The sequence below is a fragment of the Cyprinodon tularosa genome, unplaced genomic scaffold (assembly GCF_016077235.1).
Source record: "Cyprinodon tularosa strain WSP-4 unplaced genomic scaffold, ASM1607723v1 ctg948, whole genome shotgun sequence".
In the NCBI taxonomy this organism is placed as follows: Eukaryota; Metazoa; Chordata; class Actinopteri; order Cyprinodontiformes; family Cyprinodontidae; genus Cyprinodon; species Cyprinodon tularosa.
The window spans coordinates 103229-125618 of record NW_024039727.1 but is presented as its reverse complement, the minus strand read 5'-3'; the positions used below and the strand labels follow the sequence as shown (position 1 = coordinate 125618).

Sequence of the window (22390 nt, the reverse complement as noted above, 5' to 3'; positions counted from 1 at the left end):
ATATTTACAGTCGACAAGCTGCAGCCATGTCCCAAATTCTTCAATTTCCAGCCACTTTTGTTGAAATTTGCATTTTCCAATTCTCCAGCTTTTTCTCCACCTCAAGCTTCTTTTCTGAAAATACGGCTTTTTAAATAAAGCATTTTAAATGCCACAATAATCACATTTAATGAATTTCAATGCCAATTCAGACCTTAATTTGAAAAATAATCATTTAATGACTTAATGATTTTTAATCAACCTCTGAAACCCTGAATAAAGTTTTACTAAAAGTACACAGACAATACGATAATGGTTACTTCTCTGGCGGATGCTGAACGCCCTACTAGCTCAAAGACATTGATGATTTCATTACTTGGCGTTTATATCACAGCAACTTTCGAGACTTTTCAGGAGAGGACGATTATTCAACAGGATCAGTTTAGATTACTTATTCAAAATAGGTTAGTAAAATGTTAAATAAAGCACTTTCTCTCCATTTCCATCCAGGCTGCACTTATTAAACAATGACAATGCTCTTCTGAGCAAAGTGAGAAGCTTTTATGCAGGTAATCAAGTGGCAGTAATTCACAGCTTGTAATCGGCCATTTATAATAATATTCTATGGTACCTTCTCATGAAAAAATATGAAACAAAGCCTAAAAAGGTGATCAATAAGCTCAGTAAATATAAAACAGATTTCAATCCAGAATTTACCTTATGGATCATACACAAGAAAACCACTCGGGTCTATAAATATGCTCTTCAGTTAGAGATACACGTTCCAATGCTCTGCTTGATTAATTGGATCAGGTCAAGTCATTTTTACTAATACAATACACTGTAATACAGGTTCATTGATATAGAGATCTGTGCAACAGACTTGGTCTGATATCGGACGATTCAGCCCAAGTATCGTATGGGAAAAAGTGGAAAGGTGCATCTCTATGTTCGGTTGAATACAAACCTAACACAGCAGACAAACAGGACAAACACTTTAGACTTAAAAAAGCTCAACAAGTCAATAGAGAAGGCTCTCTCTGTTCTCAGAACTCCTCTAGAGCATCTGAAGTAGATTTATAAAGAAGACTTCTTCATAAATAGAGACATTATGGACAACAGAGAGCATCATCTTCAGTGTCTTCAGTCAGAGGCTTCTCCAGACCGATTGATGCAGTAGATACTTCTAGCCTACAGCTATTATCACATACAGTAACTGGTAAAAAAAAAGAGCTATTGCAACATTTAATTTCTCTTTTGGATTAATAAAGCACTGTTAAATCAAATACCGTATTTTTGCGACTATAAGGCGCATATAAACGTATTTTTTTCCCCCTCAAAATGTGTGGCGCGCCCTATAGAGCGGTGCGTCCTATTTGTGTTGTTAGTGCGACGTTGTTGAGACCACCATGAGAACGTTAAAGGGGGAAGTGTGGGCGTGGATTGACAGAAACTGCCGCCTATGGTGATTTTTAAGAGAAAGACTTTGCCTAAAGAGACTTTTCCAGCTGTAGTCGTTATTAAGGCAAATGAAAAGGGCTGGATGGATGAGGAGATGATGAAAGAGTGGCTGAGGGAGGTGAATGTAAGGAGACCAGGTGCTTTTTTCCACGCATCACCATCGCTGTTAATCTGTGAAACAAATGAACGCTGTGCTCGCTGTTATTCCGGGAGGTCTGACAAAGGAACTTCAACCGCTCGACATCAGTGTGAACCGGCCGTTCAAAGTAAGGCTGCGAGCGGCGTGGAGGCGATGGATGACCGACGGAGACCACAGTTTCATGAAAAGTAGAAGGCGGCGCCGGGCAAGTCACGCCACAGTTAGCGGATGGATTGTTGATGCTTGGACTAACGTGTCTGCTGGCTCTGTTGTTCGAGCTTTCGCAAAAGCCGGCATCATTTCCGAGGAGCCGCACGGCACGGAAAGTGACTCTGACAGCGAAGAAGGGGAAATTAGCATGTCTGATTTAGTGCAGCTGTTTAATTCAGAAACAGGATGATGACCAAACCAGATGAAAGTGCGCATTCAGCTCGGCAAAGAACTCATGCTCTTCCTCAACACTGAAGTCCTCAGACATTTTTCTTTCGTTGTTTCTTTCTTTGCACAGGTAAACAGCACATTTCTTCTTCTACGCTTGCATTATCTGCAGAGCAGACGCTGAATGCGCACTTTCATCTGGTTTGGTCTGCCGGCTTCCGTAGACTTGTGAACGCGCTTTTAGGAAATCCTATACACTACTGTTTATGCTCTAAAAACATTCTAAATGACTTCGTTTCGAGTAAATTCTGGATGCTACCCACTCAGGACACTTGGAATACATTGGACGAGCAGTATGGAGGAATATTGACACGTTTTTTGTGGACTTTTATGGACCTCTCTGTCTCGGTCACCATAGACCTCCATTATTTGAATGTCAGCAGACAGCAAGAAGCCTCCCAGATCTCCAGATGCATTTGAGATATCAAAAAAGTACTCCAGAGTGTTGTTCAGCATGGGGGTGAGTAGAAAATGAAGGCTAATCATGTTTTGGGTGTACTACTCCTTTAAGCTCAATGTGTCTGCAGGAGAAATAAACGGTGAACAGATAGTTGGGTTTTTGTTTTTTTAAGGCAGATACCAATAAGATGCATCTTTCTATCTCTAGTAGAATTTAACCTATCAGGTTTTTTTGGGGGACGAATTCTTTAAGCTGATATTTATTCTTTTTTTGCTTCATTTACATGACAAAAACAACAAATTAAAGCAAACATTAACGAATGGTGGCAAACAGAGAGCAGCAGCCTTACTTGGTCTCATAGCATGGCTGCTGAATGCACCAGTGAACCTGGGGAACGGATGGACGCACCTGCCTATTAAACAAACAGTTCCTCAGAGCAAAGACACTGCCTCCCTTTCATCCCTTGAATACTTCATGCTACACAAAAGAGCTGAGCAGCAATCTGAGCGTGGACGCAGGCCAAAGAACAGCATCAGATAAACTGATTCATATTCTCTGATGTTTGCTCACCTTCGTTGATTTTTGCCATATCTACGCTGGCGTTGTTGAGCTGCAGAGCCGTCTGAAGTGCTGGGAGGAGCTGGCGAAGCAGATTGGGGTCCTGAAGGATCGGGGGGGTTGGTGACTGAAGGACCGGGGAGACAGGCACGGTGGAGGCGGATGATCCTGGCGGCCCCGATGAAGGGTTCAAGCTCCCCGCAGCCGAGGAGGAGGACTGGGACTGGCTGGGAAGAGTCGCTGTGGGCTTCTCCACCGGAGTCGACTCTGTGGTCAAAGAAAGGAGAGAAGCTGCAGCCTTAAACGTGTTGCACTTAAAGAGCATCAGACTTTAGTTAAATCAGCCAGAAGTGTGTAAACATCTTTTAGGAGCAAAGGGGGAACCTTTTTTCCTGTTTAAAAAACCTTAGTAGAAGTTCGGCAGCTACTCAATCACATTAGCAAACATGTAAATTGAACCTGACTGACTTTATTTGAAGAATTTTACACTGAAATGAAGGTTTATGATGCATAAAAATCATACTGTACAGAAACATGGAGACATTTTAAACTCCATTTGTTATATTCTTCAACAACAAACACCACAAAATGTATAATCTTTAATGATACTAGAGTTAAAAACATTGGAGGTTTATGGAAGGTTTGCAATGACAATCAGGGTCAAAACGAAAACTCATAGCTAAAACCAACTCTAAACTAAACTTCATGTGCAAGAGGAAATATTTTCACTACATATTTATATTTTTAACTATGCAAATGAGTAATATGGATTCAATGATATAAAAGTTTTGCAGAATAATTTGCATAGGAATGATGAGTATTCCTAACAATGACCAGAAGCTTTGCCGTCTTCCAGTCAGGCTCACCACAGTAGAGTGGATCGCTCTTGTCAAGTCGTCCGCATCATTGGACCATAGCGCAGCATTTTACGCTGCTTATCACTCAGTTTCATTTCAGAAAACTGTGGAAGCCTTTCTGGTACAGCAGCTGAATGCTTTAAATCCTACTTGAAGCACAGTGACTTGCTTTTGTCAGTGTGCAACTTTACATCAGATAACAAAGAAATTCCATGTGGGGTGCCCCATGGGGCCATGCTAGGACTCCTCCTTAATATCCACAGCAGGCATGTCCAAAGTCAGCCCTCGATGGCTGCTGTCCTGCAGGTTTTAGAGGTTTCGTTGCTTCAGCACAGCTCATTTCCACTGATGACTGATTAACAGCCTTTTGCTGAACTGCAGTCATCAGAATCAGCCGTGTTAAACCCGTGAGACAGTGAAAACTCACGAAAAAAGATAACAGCCCTTGAGTACTGACTTTGAACATGCATGATCTACATGCTTCCTCTGACTCAGGTCTTAACAGACACAATAAATCTCTTGTTCACAGGTGTCCACAGATGCACATGAATTCTAAAACCTAAGCTGCAGCTACAGACCTCTGAACCTTTATATAGATGTGTATTTGATACTTGTTTGTCTTGTTGCTAGTGTGTTGTGTTTTTCCCTGTAGTGGTTCTACTCTGTTTTTTCCACTCTCATTTCATGCAGGTACTCATGCCAACTTCTGGGATCTAAATATAACCATATCTTAACTAGGGATGGAACGGTTTATGAAAACCGTCCGAACCGTTTGGTTTGCGTGTGTTGTGTTCGGTTCATGCGCTGCTCCTTTTTCTCATAGGCGAAGCGTGAACTATCCAGAGCAGAAGATGGCGGTACTGCGACCAAAGCCAACCACCAGTAGTAAACAAGAAGAAGAAGCGAAGCAGCGTAGCTCTGCTACAATATTAAAAACAATTACAATTCATCAATTTTTTGGGGATTTTTTCATTATTTTTTATGCGATTTCGGTGTAACAATCAACATATGCCGAACCAAACCGAAAACCGTGACCACGAAACCGTGAACCGAACTGTGGATTTTGTGAACCGTTCCACCCCTAATCTTAACTGCATTTAGTGTATTTATACATCAATTCACAACAAATAATATCCAGAGACTTTACAAATACCAATTCATTGACAAAAATGGATGATTAAACCAGTTAAAATATTAAAAAATCTTTGTAACACTGCAGTACTACTGTATCCAAGGTAAGCCAGCTATAGAACATCTTTTAAGAAAGTGAAGCATTATCTGTGAAAAAGAAACTTTCAGTTGGAGAAAAGAAAAAACCCTGATTGCTGCTGTGCAAACTGACACATGCGTTTAATGTGCTCCAAGCATGTTTACCAGCTTAATTTTCAATTTAACCGTTTATGTCCATCAAAAAAAAAAAAAAAAAAAAACAATTTCCTCAGAGTAGAGGATACTGCACAAAGAAAACATCTGATATTCTACTTGTATAAACTGGATGGTTCCTTTTAACAAGAAGTAAAAAGTCATGCAGCTCAGTAAAAGCTAAAGGATGCTAACCAGTTAGCTACAGAGCACAGCGAAGCCCTAACAGAACATCAACACATGCAAAGTCCTGTATGCTGACCTGAAATAAATAAATTACTATATTCCTTACAAATAGGTAATTAGGTAAATGGGGACAACAGGATCAGAAATCCTCCACTCAAGTCCTCCAAATAGTTGAAGGAAAAAAAAAAGTTTCCCCACATCGTAAACATGACTCAGCAGTGATGGTGGGATATTTACCATCAGGTGGAGGACAATAAAAACAGTCACTCTGCTGCCAACAAACATAGAAATACTGCTTAAATTTTAAATTTAGTGTTTTTGTCTTGTGCCAGGTTGCATCAGTTCCTCTAGTCAGTATGAAACCCTGTCAAATCACTAGCTACAAGCATCACTAGATTTTGCTGTCCATAAGTTCTGAAACATATGGGAAATATATATACGAGAACTAAGATGATTCGAACCACATGCCCCTTTTTTTTTCTTTTATAGCAACAATGAAAACAAGAATAAATGTTCTGGGTTCTCATGCAGTATGTAGCAGACAACCAGTGCTCTATGCTCCTTATTTTCAGTCCCATATGAACATCATTGGAATCATTGGGGTTATTCATCTCAAGCAGACAAGGATGATGCAGCTGCAGACAACGGGTTGCTAACGGATGCTAACTGTCCTGAATGCAGGAGTTGTAGCTGTAAAGCTGAGGCTATAGAATACAGTGCAGCCTTTGCTTCTGGATATTCCTCCTGTTGCGTAGCAGGAATGTGCAGTCATTCATTGAATCATAATAATCAGTCCATTAGCTCCTATTAAAGCATCTCATCGAAGACATGACTGCACACTGTATCCAGTCTGTAAGAGCTTGCAGACTGTTACTGGTTAGTCTTTATAGAAGTAGCTGTGGAAATATTTCCCGTCACTTTAAGCTCTTCTGTTTCTAGAACGTTCACCCACCAGTCTGCTCTCTCAGGACTAAATTTGGATGCAGATCCAAAAATTTAAGCTGAAATTGCGTTGAAAAGCCTTTAAATTGTCTCCCCTAGCATCCTGGAAGCACAGAAGGATTCAAAGCTACCATGAGGGAATTCAAATCAATCTTAAAGAAAAGCTGCTGGATCAGTTTGCATCTGTAACTGTCCTAATGTTTAATGAGTTTTATCTATCTTGTTTCATATTTCTAATTTTTGGCTGATTTTTGCTGCTGTCATGGACAGGTTGCTCTTGAAAATAGGTTTTAATCTCAATGAGTTATTTTCTTGGTCCAATAAAAGTTACCCTCCTCTGTAGCGCTTTGCAATACCCATTCTTCCACTTCATCTATGTAACAATGATGCATTTAGGTAACATTTAAATGCTCTGTAGTAATAAAGCACAATGTTTTCTATTATTCGGAACCCAAGGACATGCAGCCCAAGGTTATTCTGGAGGAGTTCCTACCAATAATTCAACGCCGTACATGAAACAAACTGTACGGTTTTCTAAATGTGCCGCAGCTAGCCATTTGCATACTGCGTAGCGCCTCAGGTTCACTGCAGCAAAGTTAGTGTGAATCTGTATGAACGGATTAATCTTCACTCCCCCAGACAACAGGACGTCGCTCTCCAAACTTAAAACAGGGATCCCTCATGTCTGCTCAGTGCTTTTGTTCTGGTCTGGTAAGACATGACTGTACCAACGAGTTCAGAACATCGCAGCTCATCATGTCCACTCATAACACCAGTGGCGGGACGGTGAGTAAGAATTTGCAGACAGATAACCTACTGGGCTTGTTATACGATAACAGTCTCTCAGTAACAGTGAGGGTTTGGTTCTGTGTACGTTTTAATTAGGGGTGTAAATAATAATCGTTTTGTATCGATGCATCGATCCAAAAGCCGACGATCCGATGCATCGATACGTCCGCAAGATAATCGATTCATGTTTTTTTTTTCTCCCTCCGGTCTATTTTTATCCATTTACTCCTGGGCGTAATTCTCCCTCCCGTGCTGCGGTGCCGCTAAACCTATTTTGCCCTCCTACCTCGCTTCCTGGTTATACTCTTACAGCAGTTTGTTGCAGCAAGCTTCACACAGACATTTTTAAATTATGCTCAGTATTGAAGCGTGGTCTGTGCTACATGCTGTGGGTCTAGATACGGCCGAGGCGGTGAGGAAGTGGGGGCCGACGACGGAGGGACATGAGGGCCAAAAAGAGCGGAGATTCAGCTGGAAAAAGGCTCCCAGCGGTCTCGCGCACCTCGCTCTTCTAGCGGGTCAAACTTCACGAGTTGTTTTCGGCAATTTCGGTCATAAAAACAAAACAAGCCGGCCTCCTGTCTGGTGCACTGTTTGCGGTCAGCTACAATCTGGGAGAGGAGCAGCGGAGCGTCTGCGAAGGGGGCGGTGACGCAACACTCTGGAGCTTTCTTCTTCTTCTTTTTTTTAATGGCAGTTGGCAAACAACTTATAGGTGCATTACCGCCACCTTCCAGAATGGAGTATGGACCAGACAAACTATTATATTCTCCCTAAAATACCCGTTCTTCTTAGAAAATTAAAAATACTACCAAAAACTACATCCCCAGATGACCTTTGAAACAATTCCCTTATTTGTAGTTTATTTTTATTCCTGTCTAACTCTCTAAGCAACATCTCTCTTTCCTGAATATATTTATTACATTCTAAAAAAAATATGTTGGACAGTTTCTCTGGAGCCGAGGTATTGCATTGAACTCATTACACTGATATTGTGCAGTATTTTTTTATGCAACTTTTCTACTTCTGTTATTTGCTGTTGTTTCTAAAGAAAATGCATAATGATATTACAGCTTTCATTGATTTATTTCAAACTTGAAACTTTGTTTAGCCTGTAAGGTGTAAAAAAAAAAAAAAAAAAAAAATAAATAAATAAATAATAATAATTAACCGATTAATCGAATCGAATCGTATCGTGGTGTATTCTTAAGTATCGAAAATAATCAAATCGTTGGGTCAGGAAATCGATACTGAATCGAATCGCCATGATGGATGTGATTTACACCCCTAGTTTTAATACATCACCAATTTCTCATTTTATTCCATTAAAAAAATAAATAAATAAAATTGAACTTTATTGATCTCACGTTGGAGAAATGTATCTCTGCATTTAACCCATCCCCTTGGGGAGCTGTGGGCTGTGGGGTTAAGGGTCTTGCTCAGGGATCCAGAGTGGCAGTGGGGCTCAATCTCATAACCTCAGGGCTCTATGCCCGAACCAATAGGCCCCACTCCCCCAACTTGGTGTTTGTTTTTATTCTTTATATGCCTTTTCTACCAAATTCTTATTTTAAAGGTTATATCCAAGTAACGTCTTCCTATGAGCAATGAGTTGAAGGCACAAACTAAACTGTTCATAATTTATTCTTTATGGTACGCCAGCATTCATAACATGTAGGCCAATCACTGTCCCCCCAGACATCCGTGGTTATATTTTTTATATTTATATTTTTTAAAACAAAGCGAGTGTGTATGACGTCATCCGCATGCGGACTGGAGTTGTGACAGGCAGCCCGGGCCATAGGAGGCTACGCTCCACCCCTTATATTCATTCTAGCTAATCTGAATCGTTCAATTCCATTTGAAGAGCGAGATCATCTGTGGTAGCAGCACTAGACATCTTCCAGGCATGTGAGGAAAACTAGCAGCAGTTCAGAGGACGGGATGAATCAACTGTAGCCAGCGCGAGCGGATGACGTCCAAAAAAACGAATAAGTACAGACCACTGCAGCAACACATATATTTCAGTAAGTTTTAGTTTTTTTAAAAAGAAATTGTTTTTTAGTTAAATAAAATTGTTGTTTTTCTATTTTTCATCATTTAGTCGACAATATTAACCTTATTCATCTTCTAGGTTCAAAAGGCAAGGAAACTACCACTCTCAAATGGGGAAAAATGCCCTCAGTGGAAAATCGCCTCAGATTTATAAGTTTAAAGATCAAATCTAAAAACCAGTTACCCTGTTTAAATCAAAAATCAGCCTCTACCCAAAGGGAAACATCTAACCCAAACAGCCATTAAAGCAGAAGCTAAACCTCTAAGATAAAGCTAGCAGCTTGGTTCCAAGTCACACCTTCACCTCTTCCAACTTTAAACCCTAAAGATGTGAGTTGGATAAAGCAGGGCCAGGGCCTGGATGTGTTCGCTCACAGCTATTGTGACTTTAGAAAAGCCTCATAGTCTGTCTGTTGTCCCGATTAGAACATGTCATCCTTTGAGCTTCCAAAGCTAACCATCTTCAACAAAAGACCAAACGAACAGAGCATCTGTGAGCCAGAGAAAGAGATGAAAGCCCGCAGCTCGTCACTGTTGAGCTTATATGTAACACTTACTAGATCCAGCAAAGCCTGGGGCTGCTGTTGCTTGCATGGCCTCCCTTCTGTAGTCCCTGTCTTTGGGGAAACTGTTGACAACAGCGGTCTTTGTCGCCTCCTTTTGCCTCTGTTCTCTGCCAAATGCAAAACAACTCCTGTGAGCCCTCCGCGTCTTAACAGTTGTGCGCCAAATCAAATCTATAAAGTCCAGCATTACCTCTCCAGCCATTCTTTGGGCTTCTCCCACTGGGACACCTCTGTCCTGCAGTTGTAGTAGTATTTCTTCCCAGAGGAGCTGATGTGCTCGGACCAGTCGTCTCCAGGCTCGTAAGGCTGAGGTGAGAAACGCAGTTAGCAGTGTAGGGTACCAGTAATAATAAAAGACAAGCGCTCATGTTGAGAGCCTGATGCAAGAGGTTGTAATCCGATGTGAAATGCACACAGATGCATGGATAAAAGCAGTGGGCTCTGGTTGGGCTATGAGCTTAGAAATTAATGTTAGATGCTGAAGAACTTGTGATACAGATTCACAAAAAAAGTTTCTGTTACTGCTGTTCATCATATTGTTTTCCAGCAGGGAAGTTAGTACAAGCAAACATGTCCAACCAATAAAGACGTCACTGAGAGTTTTTTTTTTTTTTGAGGTTGATAGAATCAATTCAAATACGTCTTATATTACTGCAAACTGCTGAAAGGGAAATATTTGTATAAAACTCTGCAGTAGAAGTGTTTACTGCCCCAAATCCGGGACTATGACAGCATTAGCTTCAAAGCTTTAGCAGAAACAATACGTACCGTGTCTGAGGTCTTGTGGGGGTTAGAATGAGAGTTGGAGCTATGGAGGGAACTGTGGTTGTGGGAATTTTCTTGTGGAGAATAACTGGGTCCTGTAAGAAAAAAAAAAAACTTCATGAATTATCAGATTAAACGAAAGTGTAAAGCGACTAGAGACGAAAACGGATAAATAATCGACTTATTGTTGATTACTGGTTTATTAGGTAAAAATTTGTTCCACTGTATTATAGGGAGCTCCACACAATGCTTATTTGAAACAAAAAAATATTACAGTGGAAGCATGATTGGAAGGAGACCCGTCCAAGAATATTTACAGCATCTAATGGCATTATATAGAATTAACTTTATGTGGTTCTGTTAGTAAACACTATAAACTTTGTAAATTATCGCCTAAATAGCTGTGCTGCATGGAGAAGTGGCGTAATTTCCCTGCTGTGCTCTCAAGGTAAGGATAGAAAAAGACATGCTAGCAATTAGCACAGTAGAAGGTGAAGGCATTAATGAGTTAAAGCAGTTTATGGAGCAAAGTTTTAATGCTGCGTTCACACCGGACGCAGCGAGTTCACATGCAAAGTCAATGGTTGACGTGCGTCAAGGCGCAGCAAAAGGTCCCGCAGCACGTCTGAGCAGCTGAAGCAGTGCGTCGGGAGTGTTCAAGCATCTGACGCGAGCGACGCGACGCAACGCAAACGCGCTGCTGCTCGAGATGGAAAAATTGAACTTTTGCTGCTCGACGCGCCGCTTATACCAATCAGAGAAGCTGATCTGGGAGCTGGCAGAGAGACAGACAGATCGCTCATGATACAGAGCGCTATGATCACTCCTCTGAAACAGTTTATGAACGTCTAAATTAACAATCTTTCTAACAATCTTTCCCAACCTTAAAAACTAAATATTTTCAAGATGGTAAAAAAAAAACAAAAAAAACCCGGCAGCTCTATGCTTCATTGTCAGCCATGGTTGTTTTTTTTCTCTTGCTTCTACGGAGCAAAACGTAAAATAGCGACCTTTGTTGAGTATTGACGACGTTCAGGTCGGCTGAATGCAACTGTTCGTTCACACAGGACGTATTTGAAAAAGATTTACATCGGATTCAGGACCACACAGCCGAGTGGCCTGGGTCGCATTGGAAAACATCAGATCTGTGTTGTTTCGGCTGCCATGAAAAGATCAGATACAGATCGTACATGGGCAAAATAAATAGGATTTGTGTCACTTCAGGCTGCAGTGCGAACTTAGCCTAGCAGTTCAAATGATACTTCTACATCTCTATACATTTATTCACTTTTTTTTATTCAGTAACTTAATGGCTCCTGTTTTTTCCTGTTACACTTTATAAATGTATTAAAGTTGAATAACGGCTAAGAACACATTCCTAGTTTATTCAGTCTAGATTTTATACAGCCAGCAAATATATTCAATTCAGTATTATAGGGCAAATTCACAAGACATGAATTCAATCAGATCATACAGAGATTTAAGTTTTCTGAGGAAAACCCGCTGATTACATCGAGCCATTTTAAAGTGTTAAAATATGAAGTAGGTTTTTGGGGGGTTATTTTTACTTAACAGTGTAAAAAAAAATTATATATATAGTCCATGTTATGGAAAAATATTCCTGATACAAGAGAAAACTGACAATTGAAAGAAATGCCAGTCTTACAACCAATAAGAATAAAGCTACAATAAACTCCTTTTTTCCAACTGAATCAAATTTAAAATTTTCAATAATAATGGTTGAAACTTCACTCCACATCTAAAGTCTGCTTTAGTAGACAGACCAATGCATCAGCAGGCCCATGTTTTGAAATCTGCCATGACACAAGGCAGATTCATTTGTTAAAAAATGTATTTTGTTTAAACAGACTTAACATTTGTTACTACCATGTCATTTATATTATGCAAACCGAGAGGAATCAATCAATGTTCTCCTACAGTGTGTAATGTAAAGCTACATGGTGAGGACAAGAAACCTATTCAGGAAAACTCCAATGTCAGACAGAAAGAACATTGTGCAAAGTTCTCGAGAACAAGAACAGAGTTCAGAGCAGATAGACGTGACTAACGAAGGAGAAGCAGTGGAGATACTTGTTGGACCCATTTTGATGACAGTAGGAAAAGACATTAAAGACCCCCTGATTTAGACCTTAACTATCTCTATACTCCCACTCTGCAGAATCTGTTAGTTCGATCTCTAACGTTCTGCTCACTCTGCTTTTTCTCATAGTAGCTTCATCTGGTCTGTTCCTGTTTGGCTATGACTCCATCCTGGAGAGAAATATCAGCTGTGCTGCTGCCATCGACACCTTTGTTTATAAATGTTGGAGATCGGCCTGTTTTTCAGTGTGGTCCTGTTTTTCTGACTGTGACTGCCTGGATGTGCTCTCTTCATCATCTGGCATGAGAGCTGGCTTGAAGCTCGTCTGCCTGGCCGTGTGCCTCCATTTACAGCTGCTTTTCGTATCTCTGCTTCTGTCTCCTTGAACCCCAGTCGGCCTCAGCAGATGGCCGCTCACACCGAGCCTGGTTATGCTTGAGATTTCTTCCTGTTAAAAGGGAGTTTTTCCTCTCTACTGTCGCTACAAGCATGCTTAGTGTGAGGGATTGTATTCGAATCAATGAGTCGATGCAATCAACTGGTTTTCCTTAGATAGAAAACTTTGAATCAATCTGACTGGATGATCTGGTTGAACTGTAAAGTGCCTTGGAATGACAAGTGTTGTGAATTGGTGCTATATAAATAAAGTGAACTGAAATAAAGGAGTAGAGACAATATGAACGGTGTCTCAGGTGAGACCGATTGACTACACATCCTATCTAACTGGTTGCATCCTTGTCTACTCTCTGGGAGCAACACACACATGGTCATGGGGCAAGAACAATCCTACATGTTGCTTTCCCTGATTTGCACACCACCCATAGCAGGATTATTTTACAAGAATATCAACAGAGCCACCCTCATTATCAAGACCTGTTGGAAGGAAAGGATTGGGAAGAAAATAAAAAATTCAGCACCGTTATCTTGCTGTCTGAACAGAGTGCTCTCAGATGGCGTTAGGCCACATATAGATTGGCTCTAAAGTCCTGCAGTATAATTTTATCAAAGAGAGATGCCCAGGTATGAAAAAATGTGCAACTTTAGTATTAAGAATGTAACTGAATAATGACTTATCTAAGCACTAACACACTTTAATAATACTTTTCTTGTGGCTGCTGTTACTGACTGAAGCAGATTCAATGTTAGCTGATTTGAAGGTGTTTATTAATGAAGTCAAAGGGAACAGAGACGTAAGGAACAGTTTAAAAGGAAACTATTCTCTAGAAGATGTAAGCAGTTCAATCGGACTGCAGCAATGGAAAGTAGATAGCAGGAAATATGATCATATTACAAAGATTAAAGTAGCCAAATTAAACTTTTGTAACCCAAGCCTACCTGCTGCTACTATAAAATCCAAAGCCTCATCATAATTTGAATTTTAAAAAGTACAGAGATTCTCAGCAATGAGACCAGACTAACTTTTACAGAACTTTAATCCACCTAGACTGTTATTTTTTTTTGTCAGCTATTCCACAGCCATTTTCAAAACAGATCCATTGGTGCTGAACGACTACAGATACTGAGCTCTGGCTCAGAGATTCCATCTCAAAAGTTAGTTGCCGTAAACTATGCTAAGGCTATAAACTCAGTCAGGATGCCATCCTGCAGCACTCAGCCTAGAACCAAAGCCAGAATATGTTAAATATAAAAATGAAATTGCCTTAGAAAACATAAAAACCTCCAACATCTGATACTGGATATAGGTAAATGTGCTTTAATTCTGTCTTTAAAAAGAAAGCTCCATGTGAAAAAGAAAATTCACGAGATTATAATAGAGTTTATAGGGTTGACAGTAAGGTTCACACAACGTTAGATGTTTAAGGAATTCAATTTTATAGAAAAGTTTAGACTACGGGTAATCAATTACAAATCAGTGGGGTCTAAATTAGGGCTGGGCGATAATTCAATACCGATATATATCGATCGATAGACGTGTGGCGCAATATAAAAAAAGAGCGTTGATAAAAGTTCGATAAAGAAACGCAGTTTTCCTTCCTTCTCATTGTAGCCTAGCATGTAGGTTTATGCTAGTCACTACTTCCTCCCAACCAATCACAATCGCAGACCCAGGCACGCCGTCACAAAGCGCCGCCCTCTCAAACCACAACACAGAGCACATGAAGGTCAATTTAGTTATTTGTTATATTTATTTTGGTCACTTTTCTGGTCACCTTAGTTTATTCTTTGTCAGTATTTAATAACACAACTCAGGTCTCTTAAGTTATTTTTCTTTAAAATAATTCTGTTATGGTTAAAAAATTTGGTTAAATAAAGATTTAATTAGAAGTCTGTGTTTGTGTTATTTATTATAATTAAATCATTTAGCAATATCATAAAATGTCAAGGCAGAGCTGCACATAAAATATGGTTTCAAATTTTTTCATTAATTATCGATATCGATCAATATGCATTTTTTTTTTTTATCGATAAGCTTTTTTTTTCTATATCGCCCAGCCCTAATCTTTCAGCACACTATTTCACTTTTCTGTCACCAGTTGTTCCAGCAGTCCACACTTTCTTTCCGGCTTGCCACAGGTTTGCCTGCAGTGTCTAAAAGTAGCAGCAGCAGCAGCAACCCAGACTGACAGCTCATTGGCTAATTTGGATCACGTTTAGCCTGGTGCCGGCCGCTCTGGACGGCTTTATCGTACAAACAGAAGAAGCAGTGCAAGTGAAATAAGACACTGCCGTCGGACAACGTGCAGTAATTTATAAATGTTTTAAACCAGGTTGGGTTCGGATTAGCCAGCGGGTGGATCCGGATTCGGGCCGCGGTCGACTAATCCGTGACCTCTGGTTTAGACTATTTCAACCAGACAGAACTGAGTTAGCCAACTCATTTATAACATGTAAACTTTTATAATCCTTTTTCTTGAAAGAAATTTATAGGAGCCAAAATATTTTGATTCAAACGATACCCAGCCCTACGTCTCACTCTGAATAGCTTCAGGCAACTCGCTCCAGTTTCTCACAAATCAGCAGGCTGGAACATCTTTCACACAGATCCCTACTCCTGGCTCTCATAATATCTAAAAATCTAGACCAGATCCATTATTTGCCATTTAAAAACAAAACCCCGCAATAGTTTAAAGCTTAAACTGCTTTATAATCTAATGCAGTTACATCAGAATCCATGGTTCGGGGGCTACTATGCATTCCTTCTCCAACAGGTTTGACTCAATTGAACGACTGAAAGGACTTATCAGCTCGCATTCAGCTCTGCAGAAGCCTGGCAATATCCCATTCATCTGATCCAGGTGCATTAAAGACACTGTAGGATGGTCGCCGCCGACAACTGGCCTTGACGTTTTAGAGGACTCTCTGCTCCAGCTTCAAACTGTATGCTAGCATTGCCTCGTCACTCTTTAAGTGAGGAAGAATCCTGTTTATCACACGCCCATTAAGGCAGGTGTGTGGCAGCAGAGAAACACCAAAAACATACATGTCAGTGCGCCCCAAGTAGCAGGACTGAGACACACCGAACTGATAGATACTGACATCAGTAAGTTTCAAAAGCTGCTTTCACAAAGTAAAAGGCTTTAAGATTAGAATTTTCCATTTGGTCTTTTATCTGTTTTCACTGCTTATGCCTGAAACATTTTAATTGTTTTATATAAACTACAGGAAAGAGAAAATTAATATAACCAAAACATTCCTGCTTAAACCAAAGAAAAATGTATGTTTTACTTTTCCTCTATTTGATCAAAATATAATTGCTGCACAGCTTCATCCTCTCAGAAAATGAAGCGAATACAAGTAAAAAGTGGAGATTTCTTTAGCTGCTGCCACGTTTTGCCTTTAACTGATCACCAATAGCAAAGGAGTTCAGCCTCCCTTCACTGTTGACTCTCTTAAGGCGGGCTACACTGTGCGATACAGCTCAAACTGTACGACGAAACTTGCAGGGTTTAAAAGTTCACAGCTTACAATGCATGCCCTCAAACCGTGCTGGCCGATGCTCTGAAGCGCTTTACTTGCTCAAACTACATCTCCAAAAACCACACGTCAAAATCAGCGCTCCCCTCCACTCCCTTTTTTTGCACATGCTCGAGGTTCTGGTAAATTGGCTCAACAGAAGGATTTGCCCACCTCACGATGGCTGACTGAACTTCAAACATGTTTGATTTTCTCCCGACCTTACGATTGCTCATCGGGAGCTGGTCGTGAGAGGCTGATCTCCCCTCGTTACCCCCTCTATACTACATGACACAGGACGCACGATGAGGATGAAACTCAGCCAGTTTAAAAAATTCTCGCACAACTGGAGAACCCGTCTCTAAAGGGCCAAAAAAAAATCATGCCGTGTACGCCCGGCTGTAGGTAAACTACAGTTAGCACCTAGATGCTAAGTATGAAATTTACAACCAAGGTTTGAACAGCAGCCGCAGATTTGCTAAACTTTCAGTAACTAATATTCCTTTAAGCTGTGTTTTCTGCTTTAAACAATGACACTGCTTCTGCTACTGGAATATGCACATTATTGACCCTTTATGATAGGAATGGAATAAGAAAACATCTTGATTGGATGTTATTAGATCTCACATTCAGCGTGCAGACCTAATACAACTCTGGCTTATACGTTTTCTAGGGGTACATATCAACTGATCACTTGATGAACTTTATAAATTACTTTGAAAATGTTTTCATGATGTTCCAGCCGTTTGGCTGAGGCCTGAGCTTTGTTTCACCCCAGTAACAGACCACAAACTGCTGTGACAAAGAGCCTCAGGCCATCGCCGTTTCTTCTATGGACGCCATCACTATAAACATGAGGAAACAGTGGATTTATCTTCTCAAAGCTCTCCGCATCTCAGAGGGATGAAACATAGTTTAGCTGCCATTCGGTTTGTCCATCAGAACGAATTCTGTAAGTAACCCCTACACAAATAACCGATGCCAATCCTCCAGCATATGATGATGATAGTTTTTCTTATAAATCCTTGTCCACATTACAATGCCTGCAAGCTGCATTCTTGCGGCATGTGTGCATTCACAAATACAGGATAATCCATCACTTTCTGCTTCAACAGTTCAAGACTTGATGACACAGGTAACAGGTTGTTCAATCGCACTACAGTATCATGGTTTAAGGCAGAGCATATTGCTGTTATGAAGGCAAGAGTTGGCAAATCCAAATCCAAACATGGCAGAGCAGGAGGATGCACACTTGGCTGCTGTCATCGCCTCTGTTTTGTCAGAAGCCAATACATCATCTTTAAAAGAACAGCAAGAGTGGAAAAGTTGTTGTGGTTTCTCATGGCGTCTGATACCATTTCATTTGTTAGCGTGATTGGCTAAAAACAAACCTTGGTAGGCGGACACAAGGTGTCGCTTTGTCCAATCCGGTCAGAAGGTTCTGAAGCCGAACAGATTTGATCAGAATGAATAACGTGTAGATCTAAACTTAAAGCTAAGCTTTGTCAGTCTAAAGTTTTAGATTCCATTTTCCTTTGCAGATGTCAACTAAAACTAAATGGGTGAAAAAAGAAAGAAAAAAAAGAACTCTCTCTAGAGTGAGTATACGAAACTAATGCTGTAATGAAAAGTTTCCTAGTTAGACAGACTTTGACACACAACAACCTATTAACTTCTAAACACATGATCTAATATTAATTTTGGTCTAAGCTAAAATGTTTAAGTCCTAAAACAACATCAGCTTTCAGGATTAACTAATACTGATATGAACCTGATACAATATCACCCTGAATTCTACTTTTATTACTCATTTTGTAGTGTAAGAAAAGGACCGATAAAGTGATATTACTCAAAGACAGTCAACAAAATTAGACATGAGGACAACTGATCCATTTATTTTTTTTTTTAAATAAGTTATAGAAACTTTAAAGAGAAGCAGGACATTCCTATCAACTAGCTTAGATCTGAGACTTTTAATGCAGGCTGATATATTCCAATGTTATTTCTATTTGGCTGATAGATTAAATCTGACACTGTGTGATTTTCAGCATTTTTCGATCGGGCCGACTTTCAGCCTGATTGTGAGTCGTGAGTGGTGTAGCGTACAGGGGGTTACGAGCAGCGATCAGCCTCTCATGACCACCTGCCGATCAGGAATCGTGAGTTTGTGGGCAAATCCCTTAGGACGCATGCGCAAAGAAGGATTCTTCTTTTTATTCTTCCTCTCAGATCTAAACACGGCAACATGGCAGGGATGCAAAGAGTGAGATGCAGTTCCGTCTGCAAAATTGGCAGACCGCAGCAGCCATGTTTGCTCAGCCACGTCTTTTTTTTTTTTTTTAAATACGTGGTCACCCTTTCTTACTAGGACTTTCAGCACAAAATTGCACAAATTGCCAAGGCAGCGCGGTTCACTATAGTGAGCTTAGTCGTACAGTGTGAGCAGCAGATGCGTGCAATGATTGAAAAAAATCGCACCGTGTACGCACGGTTTAAGATCTTATATAAATATTGGATTAGTAGAACTCAAAATTTTACTTTCTGATTAAATTATGTTAGCTGCGCTTCATTGCAGAGCAGCATAACTGTTCTGCTGTGCTCCAAAGGTGAGGATGCAATGATTAAGTGGGTATCTTTTTGCAAACTGTGTGCAGCATCTTAGGAAAAAAGAAATTGACAAAACAGCCAAACCTGTAGGTCCCAGATGGTTTGCATAGCAGAACATTCAACTTCTATACACTTTCCAGGTTTATTTTTCTGCATTTTGTATATTTAGTCGTACCTCCAGGTACACATCTTGCCTGTTTTTTACTGTCTTGACTGCAGTCACATATCCATCTCTCTGAGTCATCAGAGCTGCTCTAACTTATTTTTGAATGAAGAGCGTGCAAAAACGTTCAAATGAAACTTGTCTGTCCTCGAGTCCTGCAGGTTTTAGAGATTTCCCTGCTCCTGCACAGCTGAACAGGCCTTTGTTCAACAGGAATCAACATAATCAGCTGTGCTAAAGCAGGGAAACCTCTCAAACCTGCAGGACAACGGCCCTCGAGGACCGACTTTGGTGATGCCTGCTTTAAATTACAGCCATTTGTGAACCCCACAAGGTGCCCAATTGAAAACCTGGGTTAACTCAAACATTAATTATGTCCCTACTACCAATTACTTCTGCTTTGGGTTACAGGTTTTACTAAATAATAGTGAAAAAGCCTAGCTGGGATGAATGTCATAACCCTTCTGCTGGAATCAGAATATCTCCTAATAACTAAAACCTTTTTTCTCAAAATGGAAATCTGTTGCAAAACTTATTAAAAAACGCTTTACTTTCACACTATTCAAATGACCACAAAGGTTTTTTTTTTCCAACATCAAAAAACAAAGAGAAATCCCTTCATCTCGTTGCACGAGTCTGTCGCTCTTTAACTGCAGCCACCTCACCTCCATCCCTTTCTCTGACGCGGTGCGTGTGGACAGCCTTTGCTCTGCCGTGGCCTGCGCTGTCCCCGTGTTTGTTCTCCGGGCTGTCAGACCTCCTGAGCACCTTGCAAGGAGGAGTGACATCTGCAGGGTCGCGCGTCTTTTCGCGCCGATGTTCCCCTCCTGGATGGCTTTTGGATGAATATTTGAGAGTCTGGAAGCACCAAAACAAGGAACTTAGCATCATCTAGTTAGAAAAGTTGATTTTAGTCTAGAGAAAGTATTGGATCAAACTAATATATACATTTAACTGTCTTTACAGACAAATAGGTTGCTAATATAAAAAAAGGTTCAATAATCACCAATTTTGTGCCATCAATTATATCTTTTTTTCTGCTTTTCCCACTCAGACCCCAACTCACTTTAATTTTCTGCAAAAATTGCTCATAAACCTCATAATCTATTACCAAGTTTATATCCACTCAGCATTTAAAATGATAGAGTAGTGATAATTACGTTCAGTTAATTACATAAGGTAAACAACATATCCAAACACAGACGGCTACCTGCCTCTGCTGTCCAATAATAAGTTTATGGTTTTATTCAGTTAAAATAAGTGGCGGCCTTATACAGACATATGGACGACAGTTGAGTTAAAAGATAAGATGACTTTATCCTTAAAATGACAGATTGAGCTCGGGCCCTAATCGGAGCGGCTAGCAAAGAAGGCTAACTGTAGCTAGCTATCGTTAGCTTCGATCTGCACTGGAAACTCCCTCTGTCGTTTCTCTAAACCGCTTCTTTCGATACATTTGTGTCGCTATATGTTGTATCAACATTTAAATGTTTATGTTGTGGATATTTGCTATGCTATATCTACATTTTCGTGTAGGTTATCCACTACTTTTCGTGTTATTTTCCGCACTGAGGCCTGTGCTTTCTATCAGCCTGAGCTAGAGTGTCCATTTTAATCTTATTTGCTGCTAGCAGGCTAACAGGCTACGGCTAGCTAATAAGTACCTGATAGGGCTGAGAATCTCTTCGGTCGCACCTGAAAATAGAAAACAGTGTGTGAGAAACATTCAGTGCCACTGTCGAAAATAAACGACTTTGCAATGCTGCTGAAGCAGCACCTTTAAAGTTTCTAAACACTTATTTTGGTTTCGGCAAAAATGGCGGATAGTCTACGCGTAGCTACGAGGAAAAGGGGGAAAAAATCTGAATAAGTAACGTGAGAAAAGAATGTTTACCCATCGCCGAGTCTCGGTTGTTTCCTTGCATACATTACCATCAATGCCGTGTTAGTGTGCTTAGAGTGGGATGTGAAAGACTTGATAATGGCGCTATGTGTTCCTTGAAATTCGACGACCTGAAATCGTCAGTTATAGCAATGCTATCGGGAGCGCTGGTCTGAAGAGCGCCCTCCCCTCAGTCCAGCTCCCAATCTGAAAACACAGCTCAGCCAGATAGCAGCGGAACACAGCGGCTCAGCAGTCAGCCGGGTTGCCACATCGGAGAAAGAGACCCGTTCAGAATGCCACGCAACACCGTTACAAATTTAGGTATTCCTTTTATCCAATTCAATCCTCGCAGTAACGTTATTGTATTGTAAGGTTTTTGTATTACAACCGTAAATAATCTATACTAAAAATCATAAAGGGAAAACATGATCAGACAGATAAATAAAAAGAGTCTAAATAGAAATACTTTAGAAATAACCCAGACGTAAATTATGAGCAAACCTGGCAACCTTGTTGCTGCAACTCCTGTGATGCAAACATGTAGCCTACTTCTTACAAAACATGACGATGAATTTAAAAAGTGTAAATCAGTAGAGTATCATGTTATTTATTTTCCATCCCACCATTAATTTGAGAAAGAATACAATCCAGGTTTTAGGAAAAAAAAAGTCGAAAACAGTCGGTTTCTGTTTTGTGAATGAGGCAGGGAGTGAGCTTTTCCACTGGTGACATCTACTGGTGGAGTTTTCTTATTACAGGCACATTTCATCTTTAATTTATTTTTTTATTAATTTGGTGTTTATTCAGACTAATAATCATACAAATAACTGTACTATTTTAGAAAATTATTCTTTATTTTAGAAAAATCTTTAAGTAAACTTGATTTATTAACTAAAGAAGACCATATTGAGCTTTAATGTGGCCCCTCCCTAATACTCCCACTGGCTCTAATTTGTTGTTGATGGTGTTTATTAAACTATATACGACTTCTTCTGCAATAATAAAGCTGCATTTACAAAGATTGTAACTGAAAACGTTATTGCAATATTGAGCTTCTAGTGTTGTAGGGGAATTGTGTATGAAATCAGCCCCCATCTGATTTTTTTTTTTTTTTTTTTTTTTTTTTGTAGTAGCTGTATTGCATGAGTTTTTTTTTTTTTTGTTATTCCTGAATTTGTGCTGGTACTGTCCTCCACAGTACTTTGTTTTGGGTATGTGGCAA

The 22390-nt window shown here is 40.1% G+C and overlaps 1 protein-coding gene across 1 annotated transcript in view; it reads right to left on the bottom strand.

Moving 5' to 3' along the window:
- waca (WW domain containing adaptor with coiled-coil a) overlaps window positions 1-21392 on the bottom strand; it is a 30084-nt gene extending 8692 nt beyond the window's left edge. The window contains exons 1-7 of the mRNA XM_038275172.1: window positions 21178-21392; window positions 20948-20978; window positions 19949-20141; window positions 10501-10592; window positions 9923-10038; window positions 9724-9839; window positions 2988-3242 (exon numbers count right to left, since the gene is read on the bottom strand). Of these exons, the coding sequence (XP_038131100.1) occupies window positions 2988-3242; window positions 9724-9839; window positions 9923-10038; window positions 10501-10592; window positions 19949-20141; window positions 20948-20978; window positions 21178-21218 (844 nt within the window). The 5' untranslated portion in view covers window positions 21219-21392. The remainder of the gene's footprint in view (window positions 1-2987; window positions 3243-9723; window positions 9840-9922; window positions 10039-10500; window positions 10593-19948; window positions 20142-20947; window positions 20979-21177) is intronic.
- Between the last annotated feature and the right edge of the window lie 998 nt (window positions 21393-22390).